This window comes from Peromyscus eremicus, chromosome 8a (assembly GCF_949786415.1).
Source record: "Peromyscus eremicus chromosome 8a, PerEre_H2_v1, whole genome shotgun sequence".
In the NCBI taxonomy this organism is placed as follows: Eukaryota; Metazoa; Chordata; class Mammalia; order Rodentia; family Cricetidae; genus Peromyscus; species Peromyscus eremicus.
This window is the reverse complement of record NC_081423.1, coordinates 87,192,188-87,219,985: the sequence shown is the minus strand read 5'-3', so window position 1 is coordinate 87,219,985 and position 27,798 is coordinate 87,192,188. Positions and strand designations below refer to the sequence as shown.

The 27,798-nt window shown below is 39.2% G+C and overlaps 1 protein-coding gene across 1 annotated transcript in view; it reads right to left on the bottom strand.

Annotated features, from left to right (window-relative positions):
* Positions 1–27,798, bottom strand: part of LOC131917107 (uncharacterized) — a 159,412-nt gene that overhangs the window by 60,377 nt on the left and 71,237 nt on the right. Inside the window, exons 49-65 of the mRNA XM_059270741.1 lie at positions 26,055–26,108; positions 24,322–24,426; positions 23,578–23,631; positions 22,550–22,654; positions 21,569–21,622; positions 20,055–20,159; positions 19,024–19,077; positions 17,655–17,759; positions 16,581–16,634; positions 14,347–14,451; positions 13,288–13,341; positions 12,600–12,704; positions 10,148–10,201; positions 9,099–9,203; positions 6,231–6,284; positions 5,519–5,623; positions 733–786 (exon numbers count right to left, since the gene is read on the bottom strand). Of these exons, the coding sequence (XP_059126724.1) occupies positions 733–786; positions 5,519–5,623; positions 6,231–6,284; positions 9,099–9,203; positions 10,148–10,201; positions 12,600–12,704; positions 13,288–13,341; positions 14,347–14,451; positions 16,581–16,634; positions 17,655–17,759; positions 19,024–19,077; positions 20,055–20,159; positions 21,569–21,622; positions 22,550–22,654; positions 23,578–23,631; positions 24,322–24,426; positions 26,055–26,108 (1,326 nt within the window). The remainder of the gene's footprint in view (positions 1–732; positions 787–5,518; positions 5,624–6,230; positions 6,285–9,098; positions 9,204–10,147; positions 10,202–12,599; positions 12,705–13,287; positions 13,342–14,346; positions 14,452–16,580; positions 16,635–17,654; positions 17,760–19,023; positions 19,078–20,054; positions 20,160–21,568; positions 21,623–22,549; positions 22,655–23,577; positions 23,632–24,321; positions 24,427–26,054; positions 26,109–27,798) is intronic.

Here is a 27,798-nt window from a genome sequence, read left to right as displayed (position 1 = left end):
ATTTGTTTAACTCTGTAAAGCTGTGTTACTGTGCCTGTTTAAAACATTTGATTGGTCTAATAAAGAACTGAGTGGCCAATAGCTGGGCAGGAGAAAGAATAAGCAGATCTGGCAGACAAAGAATAATTGGAAGGAGAAACCCAGACTTGGAAGAAGAGAGAAGAGGGAGGAGTGAGAAAAGGAGAAAGAGAGGAGGACACCAGAGGCCATCCATCCAACCCCTCAGCCAGCCATGGAGTAAGAAGGGAAGAAAGACATATAGAAAAAGAAAGGTTAAAAAGCCCAGAGGCAAAATGTAGAAGAGAAACAGGTTAATTTAATTTAGAAAAGCTGGCTAGAAATAAGCCAAGCGAAGGCCTTGCATTCATAAGTTAGAAATAAGTCTCCATGTATTTATTTGGGAGCTGGGTGGCAGGCCCCCAAAGAGTAAAAAGAAAAAAATTTAAATGTGCCACTATATTTGGTTTCAATTATGTGGATTTTAAACAATAATTTCTGTTTACCTTTATTGTATTAACCAAGAGAAAACATCTACCAAAATTATTTTAGAAAATAAGTATCTCTATAAAGATATAACACTAAAATTTTACTACCAAGAGTCTAATTTTAAAATCCAATTTAGGCAGATGCTTATAAAACAGAGTAAAGTAACAGTATCACAGCAATTACTGCCAATGGTAATCACAAGAATAGACTCAATAAAAGGCTTAGGTGGCAGGACTTTGTGCTCACCTGTGACAGCTTTCACTCTTTCCATCACTTTCGGCAGATCAGCATTCCCCTTTGCTGTAAATGTTCAACAGAAACACACAGTCAACAGCATGAGCTCAGAAAACAAAATACAGATTACGCATACATAATGAAGTCCAGCTAATTTAACTCCCATCACAATTCTGACACTTCTTAAGCTTTTTGAACTTTTAGGAATTTATGCCCTATCAAGAATATCTGTTGAAGCTGTGGAGCCTCCTTGGCTGGACTAGGTCCTTTGCATAAGCGAGATAGTTGTGTAGCTTGATCTGCTTAAGGGGCCCCCTGGCAGCGGGATCAAGATCCATCCCTGGTACATAAGCTGGCTTTTTGGAGCCCACTACTTATGGTGGGACACTTTGTGCAGCCTTGGTGCAGGGGGAGGAGCTTGGACCTGCCTCAGCTGAATGTACCAGGTTCTGCTGACTTCCCATCGGAGGCCTTACCTTGTTGGAAGAGGGTTGAGGGAGGAAGGTGGGGGAGGGTACGGGAGGAAGGAAGAGAGGGGGATCTGTGATTGGTATGTAAAATGAATAAAAGAATTTCTTAATAATAAAAAAGAATATCTGTTGGAAACTTGTTCATTCTCCTTTAAACATTTGTAACCAGAGGCCAGTGAGGTGGCTCAGCAGGTAAAGGTACTTGCCACCAAGCCTGATGATTTCAGTTCTACCTCCAGGACCCACACAGTAGACATAGAGAACTGACTTCCTGGAAGCTGTCCTCTGACCCTCATATATGTGCCATAGCACGTGTACCTAATTCTTCCCCTAATTTTAAAAACACCTTATAATCATTTCCATTTTAATTACTTAATAAATAAGTTAGGAACTTAATTTTAAGTCTTGGAGATCAAGCCCAGGGCCTCATGCATAGTGCTCTGCTAGGATGAGTCCCTAGCCCATCTGGGAGGAACTGCCCAGCTCCAGTTCACACCCAGTCCCACTTGAGCCCTGGGGCACATTTCCGCTTACATAGTAGAGAGGACATAAGCACCAACTGTCGACCTGACCTGGGCAGGGACAGCAATGAGGCTACAGAAAGAAAGAAAGGGGATACGAAAAGGAAAGGGAAAGACTCCATTACTTGGTCGGAAAGATGCTAAGAACTTAAACTTAAATTAGACCCTAACATGCCACCAGAAGACACTTAGATCTGAGAAACATTTTTTTTAGCAAAGTACAGGATATAAAACCACCACATAAAAACAAGCACTTTTTTTTTTATAAGCCAATAGTGAACATTTCTGAGGAAAAAAAAAAAAAAGCAGGAAAACGATTCTATCTAGCATCCCTATCTACTATCTCCCTAAAATGCAGAGGAATTTCACCAATGAGGTGAAAGATTTTTACAATAAAAACACATAACAATGAAGAAGAAATTGAAGATACTCGAAGATGGAAAGTCCTCTCATGTTGACGTAGGAGCAGAACTAAGATTATGAAAAGTACATTACTGAAAGCAACCTACATATTTAATCACTGTCACAAAATTCCAATGGCATTATTCACAGAAATAGAGTAATAATCCTAGAATCCATGTGGGCACACAAAAGACCCCCAAATTGCCAAAGTAATCCTGAGCAAAAAAGCAATGCTAGAGTTACCACAATATCTCATTTTAATTTACACTACAGAGCCATAGCAGCAAAGCAGCTAGCTACTGGTAGAAAAACAGATGTCTAGACCAATGGAATAGAAGAGAGGACCCACCAACAAACTCTCAGCCACAGCCACCCAATTCTGACAAATGTATAAAAAAAGCCATACTTGAAGATATAATCATAGGGCACAACTTTCTCGTTGGACTCTGAAAGCTGTGGGAGCAATAGCAAACTCAACAAGTGGGATTTGATTGCATTAAAAAGCTTCTGCGTAGTGGAGGAAACAATGAACACAATCAAGATTCAGCCTCCAGAATGAAGATGATCATTGCCAGCTATTCATCTGCATCCTGAGTATATAAAGAGTTAAAAAAAAAAAGCAAACAACAAAAGAGCAAAGAAACAACTAGTAGTTGGGCAAATGAGCGAATAGACAGTTCTCAGATGAAGCACAAACTGTAAATTGATATGTTGGATACATCGGTGGCTGGTGGAGGTCACAGTCTGCCATAAGCCTAGCAGCTTTTTCTCTACGCTTGGCACTATGGAACCCCCTCCCTCCCCAGTAAGGCTCCCTGCTCTTTACCTGCCCTTCTCTGGAGAATGTCCCTGGGCCTGGAGGACTGATCTTTACTGAAAGCTGTCTCTAAAGCCAGATGCCTGACTTATCTTTAGCTCAAACCCTGACACAGATCCCTGCTGGAAGGCTCCCTTGAGGCACATACTAGGAGCCTGCCTCTTGACGCAAATCAGGTGACGCTCCTGCCACTGTCCCCAGCCTTTATATTCCCCTTTCTTCCTGGAATAGACTGGAGTTGTAACACTTAACTGTCTCCCCAGAGAGCTGTCTCCACTGATTTACCAGCCTCGGGATCCTGCTCACTCATTTCATAAACCAGAAATTCCGGGAAGAAGAGTGACATAAACCACACTGATACATGCAAAAGTGTTCAGCATCCTTAGCCATCAGAGCAACACAAATAAAATCATCATTGAGATTCTTATGTCATTCAATCAGAATGGTTATCATGAAGAAGTCAAAAACAAGTGCTGGTGAGGATGTGGGGGAAGGATGTACAAGGACCACTTACCAACTGTTGGTGGCATGGAAGTTAGTATGGATGTTTCTCAAGAAACTAAAACTAGAACTGCCACATGACCCAGGCACACTTCTCTTGGATATACGCCAGAAAAAATCTAAGTCAATAAGTATGCTGCAGAACTATCTGTACAGTATTTACTGTGGGATTTAGTCACCACTGGTAAGTTAGGGAATCAGTCTGGGTGCCTGTTAATCAATGAATGAATAAAGAAAAGGTGGTTTTACATGCACAGTGAAGTGTTAATTCAGACAAAAGAGCAAATGTGCATCATTTATAGGAAAGTGAGTGGAACTAGGGATAATCACTCTAAGTGAAATAAACTAGACTCAGACAAATGTGTCTTTTTAGGCAGAAATTAGAACACATACACATATATGGAGAGAGGATAATGGAGCAGTGAATATAATCAGAGTATATTATATGCATTTATGAAAATATTTCTATAAAGAACATATTGTTATTTAAAAAAAATCAAAAAGCAGCTGGGCAGTGGTGGCACTTGCCTTTAATCCCAGCTCTTGGGAGGCAGAGGCAGGTGGATCTTTGCGCATTTGAGGCCAACCTGGTCTACAGAGTGAGTTCCAGGACAGCCAGGGATACATAGAGAAATCATCTCTCAAAAAACCAAAACAAACAAATAAATAAAAACAAAAAGCAATCAATATTGACCTGATGAAGTAATCGGGAGAATCTAAGCTTTCAAGTGGGTGTTGAAGACTACATTGTCCACGTAGATAGAAAGCAAGACAGGAATGGAGGTCAGAGCAGACCATCCAGAAGTGAGGCAGGCAACAAAGGTGATACTTTCTTTTTTTTTCTTTTTTTTTTCTTTTTTTGGTTTTTTGAGACAGGGTTTCTCTGTGCAGCTTTGCGCCTTTTCCTGGAACTCACTTGGTAGCCCAGGCTGGCCTCGAACTCACAGAGATCCACCTGGCTCTGCCTCCCGAGTGCTGGGATTAAAGGCGTGCGCCACCACCGCCCGGCAAAGGTGATACTTTCAATAACTAAGAATCCCTCAGAGTGCTGTGCAATGTCGCTCTGTATGTTGTGAATATGTGTTGCTCTGATTGGTTGATAAATAAAATGCTCATTGGCCAGTAGCCAGGCAGGAAGTATAGGTGGGATAAGCAGACAAGGAGAATTCTAGGAAGAGGAAGGCTGAGTCAGGAGTCACCAGCCAGACACAGAGGAAGCAAGATGACAAGGTAGAACTGAGAAAAGGTACCAAGTCACGTGGCTAAATATAGATAAGAATTATGGGTTAATTTAAATGTAAGAGCTAGTCAGTAATAAGTCTGAGCTAATGGGCAAGCAGTTATAATTAATATAAGCCTCTGTGTGTTTACTTGGGGAATGTGAGTGGGAGACATTTGTCCAGACCACCAGCTGGCTGGCACACAGGAAAACTTCCATCCACACAGGAGAGAGCAGAACAGCTAAAAAGACTTGACCGTGCACAGGGCTTTACAGTTAGATTACTGCTGAGCTTGTGTGGTGCACTGACCAAAGGGAGTAATGACAGACAGCAGAGTGACTGGGCAGCAGAACAAACAAGATGAGGTCACATGGTTCTGGAGTTTCGGCTATACACTCCAGCCCGCTTGCTTTATGGCTAGTCTAGTACTACACTTCTCGCTCTCCTCTTCACCTTTTCTTCCTTCCTTTTCTCCTTGCCTGTCTTCCTTTCTTCCTTCCCTCCCCTTCCTTCCCTTTCCCCTCCTTTCTCTTCCCTTTCCTCCCTCTCTCTCCTTCCTCTCCCCTTCCCTTCTTCCCTGTACTGGGGACTGAATGCAGGGCCTCATGTATGCTAGGTAAGTGCTGAACAACTGCACCGTGTGCCCAGCCCTCACTAATGTCTTACTAATTCTGCTAGCTCCCAGCAACTTTTGTAATCCATGTAGAAATATATTATTATTTTTTAATTTTAAATTGAGTATTCTTACCTTAACATTGGGATCCCCTCTAAGTTTTCAATATCTATTCAATATTGATTACAATTTTAAATATTTCATCATATAGGAGATAAAGTCAACAGATAGTTTAAATCCATCTTATTGCTCACCATCAGTGTCTAGGTTTTCTGTCACTTCAGCAAATTCCTCCATTGAGAGTTTGATCCCCATATTTTCCAAAGAACTATGGAGATTATCCTTTTTGATCTTCCCCACTTAGAAAAGAGGCAGTGAAACATCATTTGAAAAAAGTCACATGATAACAACATAAAAAAGGCATCGTTTTCAGCATTAAACTTAAATAACACTTCTAAAACAAAATAAGATATTTTAAAATTCTAAAATTTTATGGTTTTGTAATATTACATTTCAATAAGGCTGAAGTCCTAAATAAATCTGTCCATTCAAAAGCCTCAACAAAACAGGAAAGCCAGATGTAGTATGTGTTTTAATTATTCTTATTGATAAACTGACATGTTTAAACAGTATTGAAGGGTTGAGCTAAGCAAACCACAGATACCAACTTTATTCCATAGCACAGAAGGCAGGATCATTTTTTGTTTGTGGACTATTACCTCCATGGCTCTATGATGTACTTCAATAATGGATAGCTAGCTCTTTGTCTTGCTCTTTTTATTTAGAGAAAAAGGGGAACAAATGTAAAAATATAATAGACTTCATGTCACAAAAAGTACACTGCAACAGCAGATAAAATGCATGCTCCATGAATCACAACTGTGCACTATATGGGTCCCAGTCCATAACTGGGTGGCATGAAGTCTGGAGAGTCTAGATGCTGTGCCTTGTCCTGTGGCCCCTTACCTTTGAGATCCTTCACACCCTTCAGCAGCCTGTTAGTACTTAACTTCCCAGTGTCTGTAAGAAAAGCCATAAGTGACATAATGGTAAATTTGAGATTAGCAAAATAGTACGAATTTAACAATAAAAGCTACAAACTTTCAAAACTGCTAACTTGTTTATAAACACCAATTACATTTTGTATATAATTAATAAACAAATAGAAGTGATTCCAATTATAATAACATCTAGAAGAATAAAATACTTTAGAGTACATTTAACAAAATGGGAACACTTATACTCTGAAAGTGACAAGCATGGTAGAGGGAAATGTTCAAAGACTCAAATAAAAAAACTGTGTCCAAAATTCATCACAAAACTTAATACTGTGAACATGATGTTCTCCCTCAAACTGATCTACAGATTCAATGCAATTTATCAAAACCCATACTAACTTGTTTGAGTAAACTAGGAGCTAATAGTAAGATTCCTTTGCAAAGAGACCCCAAATAATCCTGAAAATGAAGGACAAAGGAGGAAGACTCACACTTTAAAACCTGAAGTCTTACTACAAAGCAGCAATAATCAAATGCTGTGGAATAATCCTCTTATACACCGTAAAGATTTGTCATTCAAATTGGTTTAATAAAATACTGATTGGCCAGTAGCCAGGCAGGAAGTAAAGGGGGGTTGTGTCCAAACTAAGAATGCCAGGAAGGAGAAGGGCAGAGTCTGAGGAGTAACAAGCCAGATGCAGAGGGAGCAGGAGATGAATGTGCCATGATAATAAAGGTACCGCCACATAGCAGAGTATAAATAAGGAATATGGGTTAACTTAAAATGTAAGAGCTAGTTAGTAATAAGCCTGAGCTATTGGCCAAGCATTTATAATTTATATTCAGCTTCTGAGTTGATTATTTGGGACCAGGTGGTATGGACAGGAAACATCCGATTACATATGGTGTTTGAACATGTGCCTGAAATTTTTACATAAAACCTGACAAAACTTAATAAAGGATTCTAGCTGGGCAGTGGTGGTGCACACCTTTAATCCCAGCACTCAGGAGGCAGAGCCGGTAAGCCATGAGCCACGTGGCAAGGTATAGGTACATAGAAATGGATTAATTTAAGATATAAGAACAGTTAGCAAGAAGCCTGCCATGGCCATACAGTTTGTAAGCAATATAAGTCTCTGTGTTTACTTGGTTGGGTCTGAGCAGCTGTAGAACTGGCGGGTGACAGAGATTTGTCCTAACTGTGGGCCAGGAAGGAAAACTCTAGCTACACTCATACTCTGCTAGTGGGAGTGTAAAGTAGCACAGCCACTCTGGAAGATAGTCTGGCTTTCTTTTTAAAAAAGATTATTTCATTATTTAATGTGCACATGTGTGTGTGTGTGTGTGTGTGTGTGTGTGTGTGTGTGTGTGTACATGTGTATGCAGGTAAGAAGGAATCAGATCCCCTGGAGATGGAGTTATAAGTGGTTTTGAATCACAGGATTTGGGTACTGGGAACTGAACTCTGGTATTCTCAAAGAGAAGTCTTAACTGTTGAGTCATTTCCTCAGCTCCTATCCTGGCTTTCTTTGACCATTAGATACAAAGTTACTGTATGACCCAGCAATTTTGTTTCTAGATATACCCTAGAAAAGTTAAAACATACACCCACCCAAAAACTTGTATGTGAATGGTTGTGGGAACATTCATACTAGCTCAAATGTGGAAATAACTAAATACTCTTTTACTCATGAACAGATAATAAATAAAATGTGATATTTCTAATACGTAAGATTACTCAGTAACACAAGGAGTGAAGTATTGGTACATATTAGGACATGGGTGAACTTTCACAGGAGACCAGATATTACATAATCCCATTTCTACAAACTGTTTGGAATAGGCAAATTGATGAAGATGGGTTAGTGGCTGTCTAAATAGTGTGGAAGAACTGGGGACAAAGAATAACTAGCAGTGGGTGTGGTGTTTCTGTTTACAGATAACAAAAATATTCTAAAATGGACAATGGCGATGAGTACACAAGTCTGTGACTATATGAAACACCATTAAACCATATACTTTATTTTTATTATATGTGTGAGGGTGTTTTGTCTACCTGTATATCTGTTCACCATATGCATGCCTGGTGTCCAAGGAGGTAGAAGAGGGTGTCAGGTCCTTGGAAATGGAAGTTACAGACATTTGTGAGCTACCATGTGGCTGGGAACTAAACGCAGGTCTTCTGTCAGAGCAGCCAGTGTTTTTAACCACTAAGCCATCTCTCTAGCTCCAACATACACTTTCATTGGATTAATTATATAACATATAAGTTTTTCTCAATAGAGTTGTTAGACAATATTTTGCTTGAACTTGTCATCTCTAACAATGAAATGAATGATCTTTCTCAATGTGCCAAATATATTTCTCTAATGAGTCTATTATGCCAACACATACATGCACTTTTCCTTTCTTTTAAATTCTGGTGTTTCGCCGCGCAGTGGTGGTGCATGCTATTATTTAATCCCAGCACCCGGGAGGCAGAGCCAGGTGGATCTCTGTGAGTTCGAGGCCAACTTGGTCTACAGAGCGAGATCCAGGACAGGCAGCAAAACAACACAGAGAAACCCTGTCTCGAAAAAAAAATTCTGATGTTTCTAGTATCTTCCATTTTCCCTTTAGTCTTTTTATGATGTGTGCTCATTAGTGGTGTGTGGGCAGGAACAGAAAACATTTACCAATGGCTGCTTTATGTCTAAAACAAACTCTGACACTGATAACTTTCTTATGCATCTTTAATCTTAGTTTTAAAAATTATTCTTTAATTACATGGAACAATTAAAAAAAAGCAATGCTGATAGAAGAGCCTCAACCTTACAGGAAGCTCCCCCCAACTCACCATCGAGGGGCAACGGTTTCATCAGGTCCTCCAGTTCCTTGTCTGTGAGCTCGACATCAAGGTTTGCCAGGACACTTGGTACATCGTGAGGCGAGATCTTCTCACCTGTCAGAAGAGATTGGCTGAGCATCACAGTTTACACCATGCTTGATGTCTAATGGGAAGAGTTCCTTTATAATTAAAAATACCCTAGTTTTCAGGGTTAGATTAAAGATTAAAGTAAAAGGAAAAAAATTTAAGCTATAGCATCAATAACCTTGTTTGGCCAAATTTATCTTTACAATATAAATAAGTTTCTTTTACAGTGATCAAATAATAACTTCCAGAATGAAATTGGATGAATTTATTACATTTATTATTATTATTATTATTATTATTATTATTATTATTATTTTGTGTGTGTGTGTGTGCATGCTTATGTGTGGTATACACATGCCATGGTGCAGATGTGGAGGCCAGAGGAGAACTTGCAAGAGCCAATTTTCTCTTTTCCTACAGAGCCATCTCATCAGGCCTAACTTAATTTATAAAAAGATACTTATATACAACTTTCTTCAAAGATAATTTTATATTTATTTATTTGTGTCTTTATTTTTGAGACAGGGTCTTCCTATGTGTCCCATATTGGCTTCAGAGTTATATAGCTGAGACTGGATTTGAATTCAGGATCCTTTTGCCTCAGTCTCCAGAACTCTGGGTTTATGGGTATACTTAGCCAAAAAAATCATTTTGGTTTTGAAAAGAATTACAATGAATACAATGAGGACATTGACTTGATCATTTGAAAACTTCATTCAGGTTTGTTGTGCCTTTCTCTATTTTGTTTACAAAGAACCACTGAAGTAAATTATAATATCATAACAGACTATAGAATCTCATTCCAAAATTACAGAGAATTTTAAAACATGGAGTTCTAGAGTCAAATATCATTATCAAGTATATAAAAACAGTAGAATTTATAAGTCAAGCATTGAGTATTGAGAAATATTAGTGACTATAAAATGTTAATGTGGATAGCCCAAACCTAATTTTATAACTTTTCCACTCACCTGCATAGTCTTTCAGTTTTTCCATCAGTGTCTGTAGAGGAATTTTCTCATCAACTATAGGGGAGATTAAAACCACATTACGATGTAACCAAGACTATGGGACTCTGCGCACACGCACAGGAATGACTCTCATCACTTTGGGCACCACCCCATTGTTCACATACTTCAGAAACAGCCACTGAACACACTTTCTAGGTTATCACCTTGTCTTTTCTCCTCTGACAAGCATCAAAAAGGAAGATTCTAGAGTGACATCAGCAAGATGGGTCAACTTGAAAGGCCTAGTACTGTCTCCTGGGGCTTCCTCAAAAAGGACCCAAACTATATTTTGACTGGTTTCTAAAGGAGAGCCCTGGTGTACAGCAAGGGAGTGGTGGAAATCTCAGGCTGGATGTGCTGGAAAAGGAAAAAAGCATCCTGAATGTTACTCTACCTCCCTGGTTGCAACTAGTGTGGAGCTCAGTGGGAAAATGACAATCAGGCCTTCTGCAGCCCCATTCCTACCAGAGACAGCAGAGTCTCTTGAGATACACCTCAGAAGGAGGTTCCTGTCGGAGTCAGTGGTAGTGCTCATCAGCAGATTTTCATCAAAGCCTGAAGTTGGCACCATCCTTTCTTTCTGCTCCTAGCTCAAGATACAATCAGTTGCTTGCTCTCCCTCCTCCCACAACCACATTTACCATATGGAATATATGTGAAGATACGACCAAGAGGTGTATCTATACCAATATCAAACTCTGAATCTCCAAAACTCTTAAGTCATCCAGACATCTATTTATTTCCTAAATAACTTGTACCAGGTATTTTGTAGCTGTGGTAGGAAGATAACTACCACCTTCTCCAATCAATAGACATAGAATAACTAAATAGATAAAAAAAAAACAACCCACGATCCTCAGTATACTCAAGAACATTCATGAAAATCCTACAATTTAATATTGCAACGAATGGGGAAATGAAAGCTTTTCCACCAAGATTTACCACAAGACACCTGCATTCACTCTTACCACGTCTATTCAACATAGCACTGAAGTGCTAGTAAGAGCAGACCAGAAAATAAATTAGAGGCAATGGGAGGGAAGGGGCAACATGGGGTGTCAGGCACAGAAAGAAAACCATCACACAATGTTACAAATACACATGAACCTGGGCAATGAGAAGGACAATGCTGGCTAACAGGGGCTGGCCCAGGAGTAAAGTCGGGAAGATGTTGATCAAAGGGTAAACAGTTCAGCTAGATCAGAGAATGGTTCAAAATATCTACCGTACAACAGTTAGCATTCTATATTTGAATGTTTAGTAAGAATAGATTTTATGTGTACTCATCACAGAAATTAAGTAATGCATATGCTAATTGGCTGGATGTAGCCATTCTACAATGTATATACACATCCGAAAGAACACTCTGTAAATGATTCATTCAATTTCTTGTCACTTAAAATATCAAAAGTCTTAAAAAAAACTTAAAAGTTCAATAATGCAATTTCTGGCTTGTAGTGGATCAGATCTGTTTATATTGTGAGAAAAGGTGACTAAGACATAGGTCTATCCTGAGAGTTTGAGCTCATAGTCAAAATGTGGAAGACTTATGTACTATGTGGTACTTGTGAGAGCAAAAATCTCATAAACCAAAGAATAATGTTTTATCTTTTTAGATAGGAAACCGGCTGCTCATGTGCTAAAATACAATCAGGTGTTTTATATGGTGCCCCCGACATGGCTCTTCTTGGCTCTCCCTTCTCCTTTGAAAAGGATGTATAACACAAACAAACAAACATACATACATACATACACTCAAAGGTTCTTTGAACTAAACTATGGTATCATTATTTGAATGTATGTCCTCTTTAAAACTCACAAAGAGTTTATTTGCCATCTTAATACTATTAAAAGGTGGGATTAAAAAATCTCAGTGGGGTGTGTGTGTGTGTGTGTGTGTGTGTGTGTGTGTGTGTGCGCGCACGCGCGCGCGTGCCCATTGGGTGGTCAGTGGACAACTCTGAGTTTTGGTCCTCACCTACCTTGTTTAAGACAGGATCTCTGTTTTAGCTGCTGCCTATGCCAGGCTGCCTGGCCCTTGAGCTGCTGGGGATTCCCCTGTCTCTGCTTCCCATGCCACAGTAGAAGTGCTGGGATTGCAGTCATGCTACTGTGCCCCTTTTATACAGGCTCTGGGAATCTGAACCAAGGCCCTAATGCCTGCAGGTGCTTTACCCACAGAGTCATTCCTTTAGCCTTGAAAGCAGGACTTTGACTAGGTTAGTCCATGAGGGCTCGATGGTGTAATGATACAGCAAGAAGCAGTCAGTGGATGCAGGAGCCTTCATCTAGGACTTCACAACTTCCCCAACTGAGAAAATAAGGTTCTCTTCTTTAGAAATGATACAGTCTATGTAAGTATATTACAGTGACACGAAGGGACTCCGATGTTTGATGTCAGTCAGATGCTCACCACCAACGTGTATGCTTTGACTCAGATCTCTAAGCTCCATATTTGAAAGTTTGATTCCCATGTTGCCCAGAACTGTGTTCAGGTTGTTGACATCGACTTTACCACCTAAAGAATGTAGCATAGAGAAGATTAAATGATGCCCACAGAGGACTTCTTAGATTTTATTGATACACATACCACACTGTGAGTTTTCTGAGCACCATGTCATTACTCACAGAGTGTGCATACTATTTTGGGATCTTTATCCACTCACTAAAACCTATTCAAAGTCTATTATTTAATTAGGACTCATGCTACTTCCTTTGAGTCTTAACTTGAGGAACCTACACAGACCAAAGTTTAAAATGGCAACAAATATTCAGGGAAGTTTATGGGTGGAAAACATTCTTTATTCTGAATAATACATAGAGCTGACTGTTAATGACTGAAATCCTAATTTTACTTATATTTGCTGCTGATCAAATCCTTTGAATCACTGGTAATCATTTCTATAATTTTTGCTACGCAAACTTGAAATGTGGTATTTCCTTTCCCATGTGGAATTTCCTCTTGTAAAATGGGACACAGTGGAGACATTTGCCAACTGATACTCAGAGATGTCAGCGTCCAGCGCTCAAAATTGTCATGCTGACTACATAGATGTGAAGATCACAATTTTCTTTTCATTCTCAACACACTTCTCACTCACCTTTGAGAGACTTCACGACGTCTAGTAATCTGTTCTTAAAAACCTTGTTATCATCTACAAAAAAAGGGCAAATTTAAGGTAATGGTGAAATAATGTGGTAATTCACTAAAATTATTTCAGTAAGACTAAAATCTTATGGCTTGCCTTACAAAGTGCTCCATTAAAATACAATTTGAGATATTATTAGGGAAAGTTTAGAACATGGTGGAGTTACTGGACAATTTGGTATAAGTACAATTTGCATGAGTGTGTGTGCACATGTATGCATGTGTGTACATGCATGCTTGTGTGTGTGTGTGTATGTACATGTGTGCGTTTGTTCCATCTCACCTTTTTTAAAATCCTCTGCTGTGGGATGTTCTGTATGGCAAATGTGTTGCTAATTAGTCAATAAATAAAACACTGATTGGCCATTGGCTAGGCAGGAAGTGTAGGCGGGACAAGGAGGAGAATAAAGCTGGGAAGTGGAAGGCTGAGTCAGAGAGACACTGCCAGCCGCCACCATGACAAGCTGCATGTGAAGATCCTGGTAAGCCACGAGCCATGTGGCAAGGGATAGGTTTATGGAAATGAATTAATTTAAACTGTAAGAACAGTTATCAAGAAGCCTGTCACGGCCATACAGTTTGTAACCAATATAAGTCTCTGTGTTTACTTGGTCGGGTCTGAGTGGCTGTGGGACTGGCAGGTGAGAGAGATTTGCCCTGACTGTGGGCCAGGCAGGAAAACTTAAGCTACAATCCTCCTCTAGGTTAACATAACCCTTTTCCTTCTTTAATTCCATAGTCACCTGTAGGTATCCATGAGGTAAGGCTAGCATTGGATACGCCTTCCTTTGGCAGCATAGTTCAACATGGTGGGGATACTTGTTCCCAAATTAAAAGTTAAGAATTTTATAGGTGCAAATTTCCCTCAAGAATAAGTTAATATTTTAATTTTTAAGAGATAGGTTTAAATTTCTTTAATGTTAGGAAATGGGGATAATTTTAGATATTAAATTTTTTTAAGTATTAAAAAGCCCAAATGCTCTAAAGTCATATTAGTATTTGAAATACTTACCATCAAAAGGGAGTTTTTCCATCACTTTTGAGAATTCTTTGTCTGAAAGCTCTATTCCTATTTTTGATAGAACAGGTTTCACATTTTTGTTATCCACTTCTCCTCCTAAAAAAATCAATACACATCATTACATATACAAATTTAGAGTTTCATCTAATAATTCTAAGTGGGGAAATAAATAATCTATGATACATTGCATGAGAAGGTGCAGAATGGGAGCAGAGGTCAAATAGTTCTACAAGGGTACCTACTATTACAGTCAAAGAGATTTGATCCTAAATGCTAATAAAAGAAGGCTGAAAAGACGACTCAGCATTTTCTGTTTTTGCAGAGGCCCAGAGTTTGATTCTCAGTTCACAACCACCTGTACCTCAGCTCCAGGGACATCCAATGCCTCTAACTTCCTTAGGTACCTGAACTCGGGAACACACACCCACATTCAGATGTACACACACACACACACACACACACACACACACACACACACACATTTACATATATAAAGTGTCAAGGTAACTTTGAATGCAGAGATTATCTGTTGTGGAATATTATTTTAAGATGTGTTACATTTGTTTATGCTGTGGGTCATTTCTTTAATGATGAAAAGATGTGTTGCATTCTTTTTTTTTCTCTAAAAATTTTTTTTTTCCACTGGGCAGTGGTGGCACATGCCTTTAATCCCAGCACTTGGGAGGCAGAGCCAGGTGGATCTCTGGGAGTTCGAGGCCAGCCTGGTCTATAGAGTGAGATCCAGGACAGGCACCAAAACTACACACAGAAACCCTGTCTCGAAAAAAAAAAAAATTATTTTCTTTCTTTTTACATACCAACCCCTGTTCTGCCTCCCTCCCTTTCTCCCCACCACCTACCCCCATCTCACCCTTATCCCCTCCTCATAGAAGGTAAGGCCTCGCTTGGGTAGTCAACAGAGGCTGGCATACCAAATTGGGGCTGGACCTAGCCCCTCCTCCTTGCATCAAGGCTGAGCAAGGCATCATACCATAGGGAATGGACTCTAAAAAGCCAGTTTGTGTTGCGTTCTTTTATGTCGCATTTGTTTAACTCTGTAAAGCTGTGTTACTTTGTGCTGTGGGATGGTCTATATGTCAAATGTGTTGCTGATTGGTCAACAAATAAATCACTGATTGGCCAGTGGCCAGGCAGGAAGTATAGGCGGGACTAATAGAGAGGAGAACTGAGAGAACAGGAAGCTGGGTGAGGGAGACACTGCCAGCCGCCACCATGACAAACTGCATGTGAAGATCCCGGTAAGCCACGAGCCATGTGGCAAGGTATAGATTTATGGAAATGGATTAATTTAAGCTGTAAGAACAGTTAGCAAGAAGCCTGCCACGGCCATACAGTTTGTAACCAATATAAGTCTCTATGTTTACTTGGTTGGGTCTAAGCGGCTGTGGGACTGGTGGGTGAGAGAGATTTGCCCTGACCGTGGGCCAGGCAGGAAAACTCTAGCTACAACTTTGCCTGTCTAAAACACCTGATTGGTCTAATAAAGAGCTGAACAGTCAATGGGTTGGCAGGAAATGATAGATGGGGCTGGCAGGTAGGGAGAATAAATGGGAGGAGAAATCTGGAAGGATAAAGAAGGAGCAAGAACAAGGAGAGGAGGATGCTAGGATCCAGCCACCCAGCCACCCAGCCACCCAGCCACCCAGCCACCCAGCTAGCCACAGAGTAAGAGTGAAAGTAAGATATACAAAAGTAAGAAAAAGAAAAAGCCCAGAGGCAAAAGGTAGATGGGATAATTTAAGTTAAGGAAAGCTGGCTAGCAACAAGCCAAGGTAAGGCTGGGCATTTATAAGTAATAATAAGACTCTGTGATTTATTTGGAAGCCAAAGAGTAAAAATCAACCAACAACAGATGTCCACAACCATGCATCCCTTTCTTCAACTATAATACATGCAAACAGTTGCATGCACTAAAGTGATATCTGCCAGTCCCATTGTTAGAAGTTATAAGTTATCTGAACTATTTACCAAAGTTTTGTGGCAGCTATTATCTTATTAATATAGTGACTGGCTATTCTAAAATAAAGAGAGAAAAAATATATATTGAAATGAAAAATATACCAGAAAACAAGCAAAATGCCACTGATTTGATTTTCAATATTTAACAGATGAGGCAAATGTCATAATTAACATGACAGTTAAAGGATGATAAAATATACTGACTATAAACACTGAGCATCTGGGATTCACAATTACCCACTCACCTGTAATGGCTCTAACTCTATCCGTCACCTTTTTCAGATCAGCCTTCCCATCATCTATGAGAAAAGGCACAATGGAATTAATAACATACACATAGAAAAAGAAACAGGATATATTTGTGGTAAAAATAACCAATAAAAATCTCCACTTTCTGAATTTTCCATTTACTTATTAAATTCCTGGACCTCAAGGAATTAATGTGATCTCCATTAAATGGGAATGTCACTTATACCTAAGAAACTGGGTCAGGACAAGTATATTTTCCATGGTGTCTCAGAAGCCATTATAAACAATTTTTGAAAACACTACTGGATTGACCTAGGATTCCAGTAATTTAACTCCATGTATTCATCAACAGCGGAGGCAGCGGCCACTAACCTAGCCCCGTATGTTCTAGGATTCCTTCCTGGAGGACCAATGCTTGAACTATTTGATGTATTGGTATAGACTGTGAGAGATTCAGAAAGACTGAAGAAATTTTATATGGAAGAGAAGTTGAATAAAGAAAAAAATCAAGGAACATAAAGATGTGGAACAACACAGCTTAAGGAGAAGAAAATGGGACAAACTAAGCTATCAGAGGCACAGAAGGAACCGGAAGGTATCCTGCAACATCATCCGAACCTCAGATTTCACTAACTCAGGAATGGTGGAAGGATGGGCCTGTTGACCTCTCTACAACTTTTCATATCACTATAATTTGTGTGTGAGTGCGTGTGTGTGCGTGTTCACACACGTGTGTGTGCATGCATGTGTGACAGAGTCTCATTATGTAGCTCTAGCCGGCCTGAAATTCACTATGTAGATGAGGCTAGCCTTGAACTCACAAAGGTCTGCCTGCCTCAGCCTCAGCCTTCTGAGTGCTGGGATTAAAGGCATTTTAGCAATTCTTTTAGAAACAGATAGATTATGCTGATTTTGTTTTGGTGTAATAAGGATCCAAGTTTTATTCTTGTTTTAATATTAGCTGCTTCTCCAATTTTTCTAACATGTATCTGTCACCAGTTAACCCATTTTAACATATATAGCTATGACACAAAGACAAGAAGATGCCTGGGGGCATCTGTAGCACTCACCGTCCACTGGGAGGTCTTCTGACAGCTTTGCAAATTCTTCTTCATTGAGTTTGATTCCCAGATTTTTTAGGAAACCGCCCAGGTTATTTACCTGAACCTTTCCCTCTTAAGAAAAAGATATGAGGTAATAAGAGGGTGAACTTTACCAACGCCTTACATATGCAAACTCATTATTAGTACCTTTAAAGATTTTAACTGGTTTTAACTGTACCAACTTACTAAGTTGAAACTATGTTTCCAAGAATTCCATTTTCCATATAGGTTTTTATTTTTTCTTCTGTGTTTTGACTTGAACCCAGGGCCTCACACACATGCTAAGCAAGAAGCTCTACCACTGAGTCACACCCACAGCTTTTCTGTGTAGTTTTGGGATAGTATTTGTCAAAGAGAACCCTGCATAATTGCAAAGCTGAAGTGAGGTTGCAGTCATCACCCTCTGTGAGCGTATGGGGCCAGGTTGGGCTTTCTTTTTACATTGAGGGGCAAAGCGTGTTTGCATGAGGCTACCCGGTTGCTTCCTAGGGCAGTGGGACAGCTGGCTGAGAAGCATAATATTCTTATCGGTCTATTTCTGCAGATTCATTTCCTGTACAGTTCTGTGATAAATTCTGCATACTTGGAAGTCACAAGTGAAGTGAGTTCAAGCCCATTACCAGGAGCAGAGGTAGCAGCCCTCAGAGTCCTTCACCATATCTTACAACTCCATGGTTTAATCTTGTAATAAATTCCCTGACCTTGTTGCTCCTAGTAACTATGTTTCCCCAATCAAATTCTAAGTGATACAATGACCATAAATTCCATTAAAATAAAATAGTACAAAAGAGTGTATCTCATGCCTTGAAATTGTTTCAACAAAGTTGAAACCCCAAATAGCCTTGTCCAAGGACACACAGAAAGTCAATAAAATAGGTAAAAATAAATTTTGTCTCGGTTACAACATGAGGGGGCCAGACATAGGTAAGAAAATATGAAAAATGCTATAAAATTCCCTCTAAGACAGTGTTTCTCAACCCATGGATTGTGACCCCCTAGTGGGGTCAAATGGTCCTTTCACAGGGGCCACATATCAGATATCCTACATATCAGATATTTACATTATGATTTATAACAGCAGGAAAATTACAGTTATGAAGTAGCAATGAAAATAATTTTATGGTTAGGGATCACCACAACATGAGGAACTGAATTAAAGGGTCACAGCACTAGGAAGGTTGAGAACCACTGCTCTAAGATGAAATATACACTATTGGTTATAGTGTAGATAGATATAAAGAATCAGAAATAAGGAGTTATAGCAAAGCAAGGATTCACAATTAATTATTTAATAAACAGTGAATGTCAACATGTGCCTTTTAATTGTGTTACTTACCATTGAAGGATTTCACGCCTTTTAGCACCCTGTTGTAATATACTTTCCCAGAATCTAAGGAAAAACCATAGTTCATTTAATGGGAAGCTGACTTGATATCATAAAAGTAGCATAATACAAATTATTTAATAATCATCATTTTAAAAAGAGCTGTCTCGGGCTGCTGAGATGGCTCAGAGGGTAAAGGCATTTGCTCTATAAGCCTGATGACAAGTTCCAGCTCAGTACCTACATACAGGTGATGGGAGAGAACTGAGTTCACAAGCTCATGCTTGGCCTCCACATGAATCCATGGCACATGCACACACATATATCATGCACACAATAATCATAAAGCATTAAAACAAAAATAAAGAACTGTCACTACTTTGTATACTATTTAATTTGAGACAGTGAAGCTATGGAATAGAAATTTCCTCACTGTGACAAACCTCTCTAGTGCCTGAGGGACTCCACATGCTAAACGTTGCTTCATCTTTACTTTTTGCCATGGATATGATACTTTCCTCTCCTTTTTCTTTTCTCATTTTATGATGTAAGAAAATTAGTGGCCTAAAGATAACATTCTTTTTTTTTTTTTTTTTTTTTTCTTGTTTTCCGAGACAGGGTTTCTCTGTGTAGCTTTGCGCCTTTCCTGGAACTCACTTGGTAGTCCAGGCTGGCCTCGAACTCACAGAGATCCGCCTGGCTCTGCCTCCTGAGTGCTGGGATTAAAGGCGTGCGCCACCACCGCCCGGCTAAGATAACATTCTTTATGGTTGATGTCAACTTTCGTCTCCAGGCTTCTGGCACTTCCAATATAAAGTATCAAAGACAATGGGGCAAAATTATTCTATAACGATTCAATATTCTTCCTTCCTTCCTTCCCTTTTCTTTTTTCTTTCTTCTTTGTATTTTTAGAGGAAAATAAACAGTAGTAGACTTAAGAGAGTAGGTTTTACACAGACCCTACAGTCAAAACAAAAACAAAACAAAAACCACAGGAAAACAGAAAGGCTCCTAGAAGTCCCCTGGGTCTTCCCCTGGCTCACCATCAGCAGGCAGTGTTTTCAGCAGCCTTTCTTGTTCCCTCTCTGTGAGTTCAACCCCCAGGTTCTTTAAGATGTTTCTCAGGTCACTGGAATCAACTTTGTCTCCTTTCAAAAAAGGGAATTGCAGGTACATGGAATTGAATTCAGTGTCACAGGCCCATGGACTTGAACACGGTGTCACAGGCCCATGGACTTGAACACGGTGTCACAGGTACATGGACTTGAACACAGTGTCACAGGCACATGGACTTGAACACGGTGTCACAGGCACATGGACTTGAACACGGTGTCACAGGCACATGGACTTGAACACAGTGTCACAGGCACATGGACCTGAACACGGTGTCACAGGCACATGGACCTGAACACAGTGTCACAGGCACATGGACTTTGAATACAGTGTCACAGGCACATGGACTTGAACACGGTGTCACAGGCACATGGACTTGAACACGGTGTCACAGGCACATGGACTTGAACACGGTGTCACAGGCACATGGACTTGAACACGGTGTCACAGGCACATGGACTTGAACACGGTGTCACAGGCACATGGACTTGAACACGGTGTCACAGGCACATGGACTTGAACACGGTGTCACAGGCACATGGACTTGAACACGGTGTCACAGGCACATGGACTTGAACACGGTGTCACAGGCACATGGACTTGAACACGGTGTCACAGGCACATGGACTTGAACACGGTGTCACAGGCACATGGACTTGAACACGGTGTCACAGGCACATGGACTTGAACACGGTGTCACAGGCACATGGACTTGAACACGGTGTCACAGGCACATGGACTTGAACACGGTGTCACAGGCACATGGACTTGAACACGGTGTCACAGGCACATGGACTTGAACATGGTGACACAGGCACATGGACTTGAACACGGTGTCACAGGTACATGGACTTGAACACAGTAAGATTTTGTCTTGAGCTGTAAAACTTACTTTGCGTGGAGTTAGTTGTGAGGTTGAAGAATCGATTGCAGAGTCAAAGGGCATGTTTCATGGTATTAGCTTTGCATAAGTTAAGGAGTGGTTTTTTTTTTTTTAAACTAAAAGTAGGAAAGAGAACTTCTAGAATGAAATCTCATTAGTGAATTCTTAAAACACTAATTCTTATATGAGTCACTATTCAGAAATATTTGTGTGGCAAGAATTATTTGATGCTTTCAGTAAAAATGGTGTTTTCACCATTCCTTAGCTTTACTGTACCATATTCTATAAGGCTTTAGATTGTTTTAAACATTTGTGAAGTGACATTATTTCAAACTGACAGTATAAAACACCTTATCACCTTAAATTAGTCTGAGGGGCATTAGATGTGTATATATTATTATGAAACATTTTAATTTTATATGATTCTAGAAATGTCACAGAAAAATGAGGTGCTACTGATGAGAACCCCTAAATAATCTCTATTATTTTCAGTTACCTTTAATTTAATTAAACTTAATGTAAGCATTTACACCATGAGAATTACAGCACATCCTTACTCACCTGTAAAAGCGTTCAACTTTTTCATCAGTGTGTCTATAGAAACTTTCCTAAGAGCTGGAATAAAGCATGAGAATGAAGACGGTAAACCATCATTTACTGTTACAAAGGCCCTAACCTAAGTGCTTTATATATTCATTTAAGAAATGTGCTGTGGGGTCAAGAAATGATTCAGTGGTTAAGAGCCCTTGCTGTTCTTCCAGAGGACCTGGGTTCAATTCTCACTACCCAAATGTCTCCTATTGCAGGAGATCCAATGCCCAGTTCTGGCCTCTATTGGCACTGCACGCAGGCAGTGTACAGACATACACACAGTCAAAACATTTATACACATAAAATAATAGTTTTCTAAAGAAAAGGAATATACAGGCAACATTTTCTGTTATTTTATCCAATCTCACTGCTTTCATGAGTATCATGAAGAAAATCTTAAAAGTACAAAGTTCCCCCATTCCCACCTCCTCCAGGGCAAGGACTCCCCTGGGGATTCAGAGGGTGGGGGGGGGGCGGGCAGGAGGAGGGAGGACAGGGGAATCCATGGCTGATATGTAAAATTAAATTAAATTATAAAATAAAAATAAATAAATAAGTACAAAGTTCCCATTTCAAAAGTATAAATTTCATTCACAGTTCTAATATCCCAAAGTCAAGTGTGTTAGTAATGGGAAGAAATTGCTAAGTACCTTTATCTCAAAAGCCTGTATTTTGCTATCCAAAGTGTAGAAGACTGTCTATTAGTGATCATAATATGGGTAGAGAATGCAAAAGGCATGCTTTCAAACATGAAGCTTCAACACTGATTTTGGTAATTAGTTGCTTATATGCTCCGCCCATATGTATAACTTTCTGATTACATCATATTAGACTGCCATTCATAAGGCCCCTTATCCTAGGACTTTTATAGTTAAAGGTCTTTCTTTTCTTTAAAAAAAAAAAAAAGTAAACTCTCCCAGTATAACTAGGACATTTGAAAACCCCACTCACCGCCAGTAGGGAGATTTTGTACCAGATCCTTAAATTCATTGTCCTTAAGCTTGATTCCTAAGCTATCCACCAGAGTCTTCAGATTGTTGGAGCTAACCTTCCCACCTGAGGAGAGAGAGACCTATGAAGAAAAGTACAAAGCTCCCCAGACAGTTTCTTAGCACTCTCGGGGCTATATGCCCTGTTGCGTACTCACAAATTGTGCCAGTTCTCGGGAAGATTGAACATCCAATCTTTTAGGATGGTCCTGCATTCTCTAGTGCCTATTCACAGGCTCTCTTAGTTATCTACTAGTATTAGTAATGTCTAAAATATGAAAAAAACCCTATTTTACTTATACTAACATTATTTTAAACTCTCAGACTCTACTTAAGAACATTCTTAAGGGTTGAACAGTGAAAGTGTAAAATCTAATGATAGAGTATGGTTTGAGACTGTAAGCCTGATAAACACTTTCCTCCCCAAAGCTGCTTTTGTTTGGTGAGGGCGGTTTACCACAGCAACAGAGGTGAAGCGAGGGCCATGGCTGTTAACTGTTTTCATCACAACCACAAAACCAGATGGGGTAATACAGTACGATAATCAGCCAAATTTAGTCATTTACACTTTACAGCACCATGTTGTGTATGATAAATATGTAGAATTTCACTTTAAACTAAAAAATACTGAGAAAATTCTGTTCTAGTTCTGAAGATAACTTCTGAATAATATCTGGGGTTGATTTAAGATGGCTGAACTCCAAGTCTAGTTTTTATTTCCTCCCGATTAAACCCGAGTGACTAATAATGTTTCCAAGTTACCCTTTTTCTATACAAATGTAAAATCCTATTCCATTTCTTTTGTTCAAAAGAGGAAACAAAATTTTGAGAAAGTGGGGAGCTTTCCCCTCAGGTCTAAGACAGAGGGACTTGGCAGCTGCAGCAAAGGCTGACACATAAATGGAGCACCAATTTATTACAGGTACATATGAGCTTTGGTGGAATGCAGGGATGTGTTCAAAATGTAGACATGAGGACTTTGACATTCACCTTTCAGGGACTTTACTTTCTCCAGTAACCTGTTTTGAAAGATCTTTCCGTCATCTGTAAGAAATACAAGACTCAAGTTACAAAAATGTAGACAACCATTAGCATATGCTCAGGAAAACTGACTTTTAGCATCTTCACTACATATTTTTTCTTATAAAAACTGTGAGAGCCAGTGAGATGGCTCAGTGGGTAAAGGTGCTTGATGTCAAGTCTTAGGACTCAAGTTCAATCCCCTGGACCCACATGGTGGAAAGAGGGACTCTACTCCTACAAGTTGTCCCCTGACCTCCACATATGTACCACGGCATGGGCACCCCCTCCCCCACATGTCCATAATACATGCATGTGGGTATGCACATACATGCACACACACAATAAATAAATGAACGAAAATGTGAGAGAAAAGCGGGGGAAATTTAGTACATTAAGCTCTATACAACACATACACCTCTTTAATTCTTCCCCAATCCTGTTTTTGCTCACTCCTAAGCTATCTTTACACATATCTCTTTACACATATCCTATACTACTTTTTGGTATATACATAAACTCTTTGGTATAGGCAGCATAATAAAAAGGAATATCAGATCTAAAATAGGAGCCTGTGTAGAGAGGATTCATGTTAGAGTTCAGGGACACTCTAACTTTGTGATTTCTACTTAATGTAGTGTCATGAAACGAGGATAGCTTTGTCACAGAGAGATCCTAAAGCCTTTTGATTATATCAATAGTTGAGATTCTTACCATCAAATTGCAGACTTTCCATCAGTTTGGAGAATTCTTGATCTTTGTACTCTAGCCCCATTTTTTCCAGAACAGTTTTTACATCGCCAATACCAATTTTTTCTCCTTAATAATAAAGATTAAAACAGTGACATACATGGAATTTAGCACAATTGTAAATAATTCAGGCACACAATGTGAGCACAGGGTGGGGAAAACCCTGGCCACTGAGTATCTAAAAACAAGATCATTCAAAGGAACATGATTTGTTTGTAGAGACCATCAAGAGATGAGAGGTTACCCTCAATGCTGCTCATGAGAACATGCCAATAGGATGTACTGAGAACATAAACTGCCAAAGCTGCTGCTTTGAAATTCATCCCTGTATCTGCTTCATCTCCCTTAGGCTTCTTGAGATCAAGGACTGAGTGGAAAAAGATACAAAGGAAAACTTGTTTCTACAAGCAGCAGCTGACTTTGCTGGAGGATGTCTAGAAATCCCTGCCGGTCCTTGTAAGGACTGGATGGGTGGCTATTGGTTAAGAATTCTCCCATCCAAATACTAACCAAGGCTGACCTTGCTTAGCTTCTGACATCAAGTAATACCAGTTGGGTAAGTTCAAAGCAGTATGACTATAGAGAAGTCTAAGAATTCTGATAGGATGCTTCTATCCAACCTTCTGTCTCTGCTTTGCTTGGAACAAGACTTCAAGCTTCTAGCTTTGACCAGATGCTTTTCTATTTTTTCCTTGCATAAATATTTCTCTTCATAATGCCTCTTTCATATTTAATCCCATCTTGGTATATGGTTCTTGAAGAACTTGCACGAACAGTGGAACTCACACTGGCAATAATGAGCAGGTATTGTGAATTTCTCCATTCAATTAGAGGACTGCAAATGCCTTATCCTAAGCCTATCAATGTGTGCTAGAATCTTTTAAAAAGATTCATTTTGCCGGGCTGTGGTGGCGCACGCCTTTAATCCCAGTACTCGGGAGGCAGAGCCAGGTGGATCTCTGTGAGTTCGAGGCCAGCTTGGGCTACCAAGTGAGTTCCAGGAAAGGCACAAAGCTACACAGAGAAACCTTGTCTTGAAAAACCAAAAAAAAAAAAAAAAAAAAAAAGATTCATTTTATTGTTGAATTTGGCTGTATTATAGTAAGAAAAAAAACATTATTAGAAAACACACTAAAGCTGGGCGTGGTAGTGCACGCCTTTTATTCAGCACTCTGGAGGTCGAGGCAGATGGATCTCTGTGAGTTCAAGGCCAGCTTGGTCTACAGAGTGAGTTCCAGGATAGCCAGGAATACAAAGAGAAACCCTGTCTAGAAAAAAACAAAAACAGAAACAGAAACAGACAAAACCAACCAAACAAACAAACAAAAAAAGCACACTAGAAAACACTGTAACTTCTGGCCATTGAACAGAAAAAAGATTAAACAAAGAGGTGTCAGAAATCATACAATTTACAGCAATAAAGGCATGAAAAAAAGTACGTTAGGGCTGGAGAGATAGTTCAGTGGTTAAAAGCACTTGCTGCTCCTCTAAAAGACCTGAATTTGGCTCATAACTGCCTGTAACTTCAGCTCCAGGAATTCAGCCTCCTCTTCTGGCCTCTGTGGGCACCTGCATACGTGTGGCACATATTCACACAGACAGTTGCATACACATAGTGCAATTAAAATACTTTAAAAAATTAAAAATATCTAACTGTAAAAAATTAGGACCCTATATTTACATTAACTCTCACTTACCTGTAAAGGTTTTTGCTCCGTCCAGTACTTTATTTATGTCAACTTTTCCATTAGCTATGAATGAAAGGGTCAATGGAGACATGCAATTAGTGTGATAAGTTCAGAAGTCATATGCAAAGGATCTACAGTGGAGAAACTTGCCCATAAATTTCTCATATACCTCGAAGTGGGTAGTGGGATAACTTACTAAAGTTGGCCTTTGTTGTTCCATATGAATTATAGAATTGCTTTTATATCTCTGTGAAAAACTGAACTTTATTATATTGAATGTAGATTGTTTTGTGTAATATGGATACTATAATAGTATTAATTCTTCCTATCTGTAAATTGAAATTACTTCAGTTTATTGTTGGTTCCCTATCTGGGGTTAGTAGATGTTCTTTAATGTCTCACAGGCAACCTAAGAGCTAAATCTCTATCATTATACATTAACCAGCATTAAGTATTTTGATGGAGCAATGGCAAATGGACTAATACATTTGATCTCCTTGCTCTTTTTGGTTTTCTCAGATTTTCTATTTCTTGGTGATTCAGAATTGGTAGGTTGCCTAGAAACTTATCATTTCTTCTAGGCTATTCAATTGGTTGGTGCGTTATTGTTCACAGTCTCTTTTAAACTTTTGTCCATCTGTGATCTCAGTTGTAATGTCTTTAATTTCTGCTTTCCTGTGAGCATTCTCATTTTTCCCACTTAGTCTAGCTAAAGGCTTGTTGATTTCATTTATACTTAAAGAAAAACAAATCTTAGTTTGGTTGACATTTTCTATTGTTTTCCTGGTCTTTCGTTTATTTCTACATCAACTTTTACTCTTTTTTAACCTTCTGCCATATTGGCTTTAGTTTCTTCTTCCTTCACTAGTACCTTGAGGTTGTTTATTTGAGATCTCTGTTGATGTCAATCCTTTATTCTAACTTTTCCCTTGCGAACTGTTTTTTTTGATGCATCTCATAAATTTTGGGTGCTTATGTTCTTTTTAAAGGTTTTATTATATTTCTTTTCCTCTAAATGTCTGTTTTCTGACGTGGTTACCTACCCTTGCTCTCTTTGGCTTCCTTCTACATGGAATCCTGCCTACCTCCCACTTTCACCTTTTCTCTATGTACTTAAACTGAATTGAGTCAAATGGTTGGGTTTTATTTATCTATTCATATATTCTGTCTTTTGATTATAGGATTTAATCTATTAACATTCAATGTAGTTATTGATAGCTAAGGAGTTTTCTTATATTTTGCAAACTGTTTTCTGTTTGTTTCAATATTTTAAATGCTTCTGCTGTTTGAAGTAAGCCTGTGGCCTTCATGGAGACAGATATGGGAAGAAAGGACCTAAAAAGCTGCCCTGGACTCTTTAGATTTCCATTTGACTTTTGGAAAAGAAAAAAATAAATACCTTGACAGTGGGTAAAATCTCTAGGTGACACAGGAAGGGTTTAGAATGTCAAATTTATTTCTAGGTATTTTATGTGTATGTTTTGTTGCTTTAAATTGAATATTTTCTACTTCTATTTCCATTGGATTATTTCTAGCTAGGGAAATCACTTGAAATTTTAATTTTTAATCTTGCACAGAAGCCCATGAACCAAATTGACATCTCTAAAACTCAATGATTTTAATAGACTTCTTTTGGTTTGTTTCCTAGGTTTAAAAAACACACAAAAATAAAATCTGAAACTATGGATAATGATGTCTCTTTTCCAAAATTATCGCATTTGATTTTCTCACTGAAGTAGTTAGAAGTTTTATA